Below are 8902 nucleotides of genomic sequence, written 5' to 3'. Positions count from 1 at the left end.
AAGTCAATCAAAACAATGGCAAAACTACATGAATTGAACTTCGAATTGCTCCCATATCCACCGTATTCGTCAGATTTGGCTCCCAGTAACTACTGGCCAGTGTTGGTGATTGCCGAAAATTTGACAGGAGCTGCTATATTGCTATCTATATTGTATACAACATTTTCAATCCGGTAGAAGATGCTACAAGAATTCGAGTCTCTCAATGCATGAACCGTGAAAGAATTTTGCTACATTTCTTCGCTCCACTTCATACTCTGAGTATTTCACGCCCTTAAAAAAAATTACAGTCTGATAATGATCGTTGCTGTGTGAAATTTCCCAAGAGAGAATCGCAAGTTGACAATTATCGCAGAAAATCGAATCGATGATTCAACTTGATGATTCTCATACTAGGTTGCAATATTTAAAAACCCTTGTGTGGAGCATACACAGACATTTTCATAGACACAACTTATACAAAGGTTATATGCACATAGTTAGAATAAGCGGCAATAGTAAAATGATTCTATCGCAATTATCAACTGACTGTATAGAATCGGATCGCGAAACGAGAATAAGCGACCGTTTGTTGCTTCAGAGAGGATCCCCACAGCAGCGTGCTCAACTTTGATTCTCAGAAATGTCATCGAGAGAAATTCGCTCTCGCATTGGTGTCGATTCTATGTTAAATGAGCCATGTCGGGTTTTTGTTGTTGCGATGATATCCGTCTCGGGTGTACGTTATTTGGCCGAATTTTGTTTGGCATAACTTTGTTTGGCATAACTTTTGTTTGGCATAAATCTATTTGGCATAATGTCGTTTGGCATAAAATAAAAAATATATACTGTTTCATTTGGCATAATTGTTGTTTGGCATAATTTTCATTTGGCATGATTTCAATTGTGCATATTTTCTTTTGATTCGTTTTATTCTAGGAGTAATTTAAAAGGTTTAAATACATAACGGCTTGAAACACTTGGATTATAGGTTTTCCGATTAGTGATTGGACGACTCGGACTGCGTTACCTCGGCGGCTTGGCGCCGCCGCGGTTGCCTTGTCCTCGTTGTGGTCTAAAACTAGAAAATCAATTCTGCTGTTTTTTATTGCGAGGCCAAGGGATAGCTCCTAGCTTTGCATAGACCGGGCAAACGAGTGGATTACAGGTTTGTGTGCGGGGGCCTCCGCTTTCGACGGCGGGTCGGCGGCCGTTACAGCCGGTGTCGCCTCGGTGGCTGAGTGCCACCGAGCCTCCCAGAATAAATAGAATATCTAAAGAAAATATGCAGAATTGAAATTATGCCAGATGAAAATTATGCCAAACAACAGTTATGCCAAATGAAACAGTATGTCTTTTTATTTTATGTCAAAAGACATTATGCCAAACAAATTTATGCCAATCAAAAGTTATGCCAGTCAAATTTATGCCAAACAAAATTCGGCCAAATAACGTACACCCATCCATCTCTCTTTGATGGCACTGATTCAATCGTGTGAAGAGTTGCCAGTGAGCGTTCTTTGATACGATAAAAGCCATCCTTGCTACTGGCTGTTCGCAGACCTGAAAATAATGGTCGCCGGTAAGAAATTTTGCACGAATAAAGAGTTTATCGCTGTAACTGAAGCCTATTTGGAGGCAAAAGATAAACAGTTCTACAAAATTGGTATTGAAATGTTAGAGCTTCGTCGATGATTGCGCTGCTCTTAATGGAGATTACGTTGAATAAAGTTAATTTTGAACCAAAAACAATCGTGTTCTCTTTGTTAGGCCCCGTGTGTTTTTTAAAGGCTGCAATGTGGTCTTTAGTTTGGAAAATTATGGCAAACATTTCCCAAACATTCGGGAGACGTAATCTTATACATGACCTAATCGAAAAAACGTAGTGTTTTTCAGTGCGCCATAATTTCTCGGTGATGTCTGAATTGAACTCAAAAGTCTTAGGCACGCTTGAAAGCTACAATTAGGTTATTTGATAAGCTCACAATATGGTCGTTCTACTCATAATTGTTAAATATTTTATGGGATTTCCTTTTTATATATGTAACAATTATGGAACGGCAGAATACTATTGACTGAGGAAGCTATTAAATGTAATTATCAGACTTTTTAAATAGCAAGAGAAAGGCATTAATACACCACTAGGTAGATTTAAAAGGGGTTTTTTTTAAATATAAAATTGGGAGCTAAATGACGTAATCAAATAAATGTTTGCAAACAAAAGCAAGACTCCACAAATTCAAGTAATTTCTTCATACAATGCACTGAATCGTCATCATTTGTTGTGCTACGATGTAGAAAACATTAAATTAATTTTCAGTAAAATCATAATTTAATTACTAATCCGTTGAGCGTCGATGGCGATTTACAAATGAATAGCTTGGTTACTAACTCGTAAAAACTAAAATTAAAACATGTAACTAAATTCGTATTAACATTTTGCTTTATTTTAGTTTCTCCCAACTATTCGTAATAACACAAGGCTGATCGACACCTTTCACAATTTTTACCTTCTAACATAGATTTACAGCAGCATTGGTATTGGTAATGCTTTATTCTGTCCCGTCATTTATTGACAATTATCAAATTAGCAGCAGTGTTTGTTCTTTGATGGTAAATGTTACTGAAAGATCTAAAATTTGATGTTTTGCGGTAGTTTATTAATTGTAGTTAACACGAATGCATTCCTTCCTCATTTCATCTGACTACGGTCGAAAAGCACCTCTAATGGCGATAGGTCTTTCACCATTGTATTCCGTTACTTCATTTATTTATGCTTTGGATAGAAAGAAATCTTTCTGCTCTTGATGGCGGCCCACTTGTGTCGCTTGATGTAGTATGCGAGTGTACCTAAGACTAACATAACGCCGAGTGATTTGATACCCATACGCTTGCGATCGTCGTGGAAAGGATCGGAAGCCCATACCAAAAATACGGACACATCCTTGGCAAGCTGGCTAGCTGAAGCTGGCGTTCCGTCGCCGTATTCTGCAGCCTGCAAAAGACAAAAGATGTTAGAAATGAACAGCATACGTCTTAGCTCACATTTTGCATTACCTCGCTATACAAAGCTTGGGCCATCGAAATGGCACCTCCTGGGAAATAAGGATTGTAATATTGTCCTTCACGTAGTACGACACCGGCTGGGGCATCAACGTATCCCGTCAGGAGAGCAAACAGGTAGTCTTCTCCACCGTGACGAGCCAAGGCGATATAACTTAGATCCGGTGGATAAGCTCCATTGTTAGCAGCACGAGCAGCTTCTTCGTTGGGATACGGGCTTGGGAAATAATCAGATAATTTACCAGGCCGCATGAAGTAATTGCCGGCCTCATCAGGACCGTCTCGAACCTGCGTAACAGTTACTGAATTGTTGCAATGATTTTTGTAATATTTTTGAAAATACCTGAATCTCAGCAGCTTCAGCTTTAGCCTCCGCTTCGGTATGGGATACACCAACTAAATTACGATAGGCGATATATTTCATCGAGTGACATGCAGCACACACCTGCTTGTACACTTCGTAGCCACGTCTTACCGAAGCATAGTCTAGCGAGTTAAACAATCCTTTATGATCCCATGGCTGTGCTGGCGGGTGAACTTCGGTTCCCGAAGCGGCTACCGATTGCTCTAGAGCATACAGTAATGCGCCGGCACCACCGACAACGATCCCGGCAGCGGTTGCTAGCTGGAGGCAAAAAATTGAGTTTCTAGTTTACGTTCGAAATTGACTACTCACTCACCTTCTGATTTTTGGTCCAAGCGCGGCTAGTTGAGAATTGTTGAACCTACAAAATTGTCAGTTAGTTCAATGTCGCCATGAGATTTTTTTTGTTAAAGTACGATGTCTTGCTAAGTGGAGAGCTAAATTTTGATATATTGTAGTGATATTTTTCTGAAGTATCGCATTAAATTACATGATTACATAACCCTGCAACAAATAGCACAATTTTCATTCAGCCTTTTGATGTTCAAACATTTTGGAAAATGATAATTGATACAATTAGAATCGATAGTTGGTTATATTTGACTTATAAGAACATGATTTTCCCCTCCGATCTACTTTTTGTTCTTTTTACGGTGACCACTGTTTCGACTGCTGATTACACAACTTGAGCATTGGTTATTATATTTGGGATGAAAAATCATGTTGCAACATGGTAAACACGCTCTCCACTCGTTAGCCAGACTAATACGGTATCTGCCACAAATCACCAATAGCCACCTTCTGCAAGGTAATTCCATTTTTCGTGCACAACAAGCCGGACCCACAAATTCTTCCTACGAAAGCCGCCATGATGGACTGCGATGGGAAAAAGTGATGGATCGTTCGCTGATGGTAGTCGACTTGATGTCGTTTTCCTTTTTTCTTTTGCACAGCTGTGCTGTCAAGTTTTCGCTCTCTATTTTTTTTTGAAATTCCAAACTGACATTTCAGTGGGCGAAATACAGGTGAATTCAAAGGGGAAAATCAGAACACAGAAAATAAAAACTACCAATTTTGTAAATTTCTTTTGACTTAATTTAGCGTGAATATTTTATTTTATTCGCTGTCTTCATTGTGGTCAAAAAATAATGAGCAAACCCATCCAATAGAGAAAGTTTAGTTCAATTAGGTAAAATTAGGTTAACTCCATTCAACCTGAAATTGAGTTATTAGAATTCATCCGCTGAGTAAAAATAACTCACTAGTGAGTAGACATCAATATAATATAAACATGTGGTGCAAACCACATGGCTTGCATTTAGTAGGCTCAGTAATAATGTAATTTTATTAAGCCTTTGTTAATAAGCGTCGAAAAGCTCCGGCACAATTCCATGGAAACAATACAAGTTAGAAAGGAAGCAAATAAGAGAGTGAAAGTTTGGTGCGGATTTTGGTCTGGCGGCATCATTGGGCCATTTTTTTTTCAAAAATGAGGCAGGAGCCGCCGCCACGGTCAATGGCTAGCGCTACCGCGCCATGATTAGCGATTGGTTCTTCCCGTTACTTGAAGAGGAAGACTTGGACACCATTTGGTTCCAACAAGACGGCGCTCCGTGCCAAACAGCCAACGTTACGATCGATCTTCTGCCCACAGTCTTCGAAGATCGAATTATCAGTTGAAATTCGGATGTCGTTTGGCCGCCTCGGAGCTGTGATTTGACGCCGTTAGACTATTATCTTTGGGGGCTGTCAAAGATAAGTATAATGTGGACAAGCCAGAGACAATTCAAGCCTCGAAGGACAATATTCGTGCAGCCATAGCTGACATAAAGCTGCATACAATCGAAAATGTACTAAAAAACTGGACCGACCGTATGGCGTACTGCAAGGCCAGCCGAGGCAGCCATTTGAATGAAATTATATTCCACAATTAACCGGAAGAATTGTACTTAAATATGAAAAAATAAATTTTGAAATCGGATGAAACGTTTGTGTTTTAATGCATGTTTAAAAAAAAGTTACATGGCGGACTATATGTTTGAATTCAGCACATAATGATTTCTTGCTTCAATTGGCCTTATTACTTCGTGGGATGAGTCATTAACAAACTGTAAATTGTGAGCAATGGTTCTAAGTAGTAGTAGTAGTTGTTCTGCTTTAAACTTTTATTTATTTTAAACTCATGAACTAAAACACCCTTTGAAATTATAAAGGGAACCTCTAAAGCAAATACAAATTTTAAAATAACCTCAACCGAACCGAAACAAATTCCGGATCTCGATATTTGTCTACAGATGGTCTTGTAGAATCAAAAATGATTACACGAAATAAAAGAAAATTATTTATTTGCATTTTCAAATGAACAGTTCTTGGAACAGATACTAAAATTCTACAATATAATTTCAATTATATGAGTTCCCCATAAGAGCTCGAGTAAAATTCAATCGTCGTCCTAAGAAAGGTTCAAATAATGAAATTTCCCACGTAACTACGACGCATTAAAACTTTACATTTATTCAGCTTTATGAATGTGTATAAAATTTTATTAAATGCAGCGGAGTTACTCATGTTTTTACAATGCTATTATAAAACTGAAAAGGACGATTATTAGTCTCTCATAAGATTATTTTTCTTATAATTATTATTGAAGTTTCGTTGCTCCAAAATATAGCATTGAATGTCGATATATAGCACGGTGAAAGGTTGTTGTAAAATAATGCTCACCCAAGTAACCACGACGCATTATAACTTTACATTATTTCAGCTTTGAAAATTCGCGTGAAGAAATTGATTAAATGCAGCGGAGTTACACATGTTTTTACAATGCTGTTATAAAGCTGAAAAGGGCGATTATTAGACTCTTATAGGATCTGACAGTTGAAGCAGGAACTGCGCATTGTTAAAGTAGCTATAATGCAAATATCTACTTTATCGATGGTAACAATTTCAACTGTAGATTATAAATGTCACAAAGCAATGAGAGTGCTTTAATAATAAGTAACGAATGAAATAAAAATATTGAAAAATATATTTATTAAACATAAATAAATGAAAATCACTATTAATGTTGTTTATGATGTATTATATTTATTTGTATTTGAACCCATAAACTGTGGTTCTCTGGTTTCGTAGTTAGCATCTTTCTCCTGGAACCTTGACATGTTTTGCTTTCAGATAAGAATCTTACCACAGACTAACAGACATGACAGTATGAGTAAAATCTTATAAAATTATTTTTTCGTAATGCACTAGTTCCACCTATATTGTACTGCGCGAACTATTTACTATCTGTACACCCCTTGTGTTACGTAAAAGTTTTTTTACTAGTTAGTTTCCCCTCGTTTGTCAACACCGATCAGCTGCTTGCAGGGATGCCTGATTTCATCAAAATATTTCAAAATGAATCGTCACAATAAATTATTGGATTACATATTTAACTTCTTCGCGATGTTGGAAGGTAACTATTTATTTGACCCAACGTTGTTCATCTAGACTATTTTTTATTGTGTTGGTAGTTCTCACCCGAAATTAAGTGGCGGCAGACCAGAAGCAAATAAATATTGTAACAAAACGGGTTCGATTTTGTATTGCGTTGGAGGATGAGATGTAGGCAGAACGAGGCACAATTATGTATATAGTTTTGGCAATATGTATTAAATCTGTATCCTGCATGAAATTCGCATGGACGTACACAAATCAATACATTACAGGTAATTCTGTATGAATGGCAACTCTGTTGGTAAATGAAAAAAATGAACACAGTCTAGATGACAGCCAGGATGTTTTTGGTAGGGTAACGTGGCGCCATCATGACACATGTGAGTACTGTCCCAAGTAAAGGAATATTCGAAATGACCGTTAAAATGATTGAAGAATCTAATTTGAGTGTCCTGTCTGTTAGTCTGTGATCTTACTTTATCACTAATAGCATTATAGTTTAACAATTTAACAATTTTACATAACATTTATATATTTTATCAATGTATAACGCTGCACAATGTTAACAGTGTTGTTTTCGAATGTTTCGATGTAAGTAAAGGGCAAATTTTCCTCGGAATCCATTTTACTTCTGTACCACCGACACATATTAGTGAATAAAGGTAAACTTGGACTAGCTTTAAATCATAGAATTACTCCACTATTTATTAATACCATGACATTAATTTAATGCAGCTATTAAATTTCCTTGCACTGCTATTATTAAAGTTTCGTTGCTTCAAAATATAGCATTGAATGTCGATATATAGCACGGCGGAAGGTTGTTGTAAGATGATGCTCAGTTTCATTTTGAATGCAAATTTAAAGCACATTGCTTGAAAGTATGTAGGATTAGTGTAATTATACATTAACAATGTAAAAATAGAGTAGTAAATGTGCAGTGATGGTTACTTGGGCAGTTATGTTTTGAATGCAAATTTAATGCACATTACTTCAAAGTATGTAGGATTAGTGTAATTATACATTAAGACTGTTAAAATAGAGTTGTAAATGTGCAGTGATATAATACATATGGTTACTTGGGATATAATTAAAATGTTCAATTCAATCCGAATTTTTGTTCAACATATATCGAAATATTGTAATGACTATCAAGCCATCACTCTATTTGCAACTGTTCTCCTGTAGTACCTCTTCGAAAAAAATGTTGGCTTTGAAGAGTAACTCCAGGCGAACCGTGCGATTTTTTTGTTGTTTTCGATTCGTTTATCGAATGCTTGAGAATTCCTCTTCAAAGTAATCATTATTTGGTCATTATAAGAAAATGTGACATTTACTTTATAAAACATCTTTGATGATTTTAACTCACATTTGAATATATTTTTTGTGTGTGCATAGTATGGACAATCGATCAAACCGTGCGCCATTTGTGATTCGTCATCATCATTGAAAGTCGATCAAATGTCACTATGTGTCAGTCCGGTCGGGTAAAACGGCAGCAAACTTCGGTCGGCATTCGTATACGGATTTGTAATTTCGTTGTCACTTGGAAAGATTGTGGTTGTTAAATCTGTGTTACGAAAAAAGACAACCTGCTGGATTTATAGTTAGTAATCGCTGGCTGATCGCTTATGAAGGTATGAAGAGTGGCGCGATTTGTGTATTTTGATATTCCGTTATGTTGTTTCCTGTTCTGCGATTTTGGCCTTATGTTTTTTTTCCTCTCGGCTGATTACTAACACAGATACACTTTGATTCGGTTGCCAGTATAACGGTAAAGACTGCACTATATAATCAGGTTAACCCACCCATCTGACACCGGTATGTGAGCACCAGCCATTTGAAAGTATACCGATTACGTTGAACCCCTCGCGTTTCGAGCCCCAAACACTGCGATGTTTTGATACTCATCGCGACTTGTTTTGTGAAAATTATTTCCACTTGATATCCCAAAACACTGTCTGCTGTATTTCAGGTAAACCGACAAGTTATTGTGAGAGAGTCGACCCAAAATTCACTAATTTTCGTGCACTAAACAAGGTAAATGCGTAAAACAAA

At 37.0% G+C, this 8902-nt stretch overlaps 2 protein-coding genes across 9 annotated transcripts in view; one reads left to right on the top strand and one right to left on the bottom strand.

Moving 5' to 3' along the window:
- Positions 1-2400: 2400 nt before the first annotated feature.
- Positions 2401-4362, bottom strand: LOC131436626 (cytochrome c1, heme protein, mitochondrial). Its single transcript, XM_058605451.1, has 5 exons — positions 4205-4362; positions 3723-3767; positions 3386-3667; positions 3037-3330; positions 2401-2974 (listed from the first exon to the last, which is right to left on the bottom strand). The coding sequence occupies exons 1-5, from the start codon at positions 4274-4276 to the stop codon at positions 2747-2749; spliced, it is 921 nt and encodes a 306-aa protein (XP_058461434.1). The 5' UTR covers positions 4277-4362; the 3' UTR covers positions 2401-2746.
- Positions 4363-8323: 3961 nt separating this feature from the next.
- Positions 8324-8902, top strand: part of LOC131439411 (protein LSM14 homolog B-B) — a 35855-nt gene continuing 35276 nt past the window's right edge. For all 8 annotated transcript variants that reach the window (XM_058610379.1, XM_058610380.1, XM_058610378.1 and 5 more), the window contains exon 1: positions 8324-8481. The gene's annotated coding sequence lies outside the window, so the exon portion shown is untranslated. The remainder of the gene's footprint in view (positions 8482-8902) is intronic.

This window comes from Malaya genurostris, chromosome 3, assembly GCF_030247185.1.
Source record: "Malaya genurostris strain Urasoe2022 chromosome 3, Malgen_1.1, whole genome shotgun sequence".
Taxonomy (NCBI): Eukaryota; Metazoa; Arthropoda; class Insecta; order Diptera; family Culicidae; genus Malaya; species Malaya genurostris.
The sequence above is the reverse complement of the archived record's forward strand: the minus strand, read 5'-3'. Positions and strand labels throughout refer to the sequence as shown.

Excerpts from the sequence above, each read along its gene's own strand:
- LOC131436626 (XM_058605451.1), bottom strand. The coding sequence starts at position 4,276 with ATGGCGGCTTTCGTAGGAAGAATTTGTGGGTCCGGCTTGTTGTGCACG. Across the intron at positions 3,768-4,204 it reads ATGGAATTACCTTGCAGAAG|GTTCAACAATTCTCAACTAG; the intron begins GTGGCTATTGGT and ends ACAATTTTGTAG. Across the intron at positions 2,975-3,036 it reads CCCAAGCTTTGTATAGCGAG|GCTGCAGAATACGGCGACGG; the intron begins GTAATGCAAAAT and ends TGTCTTTTGCAG.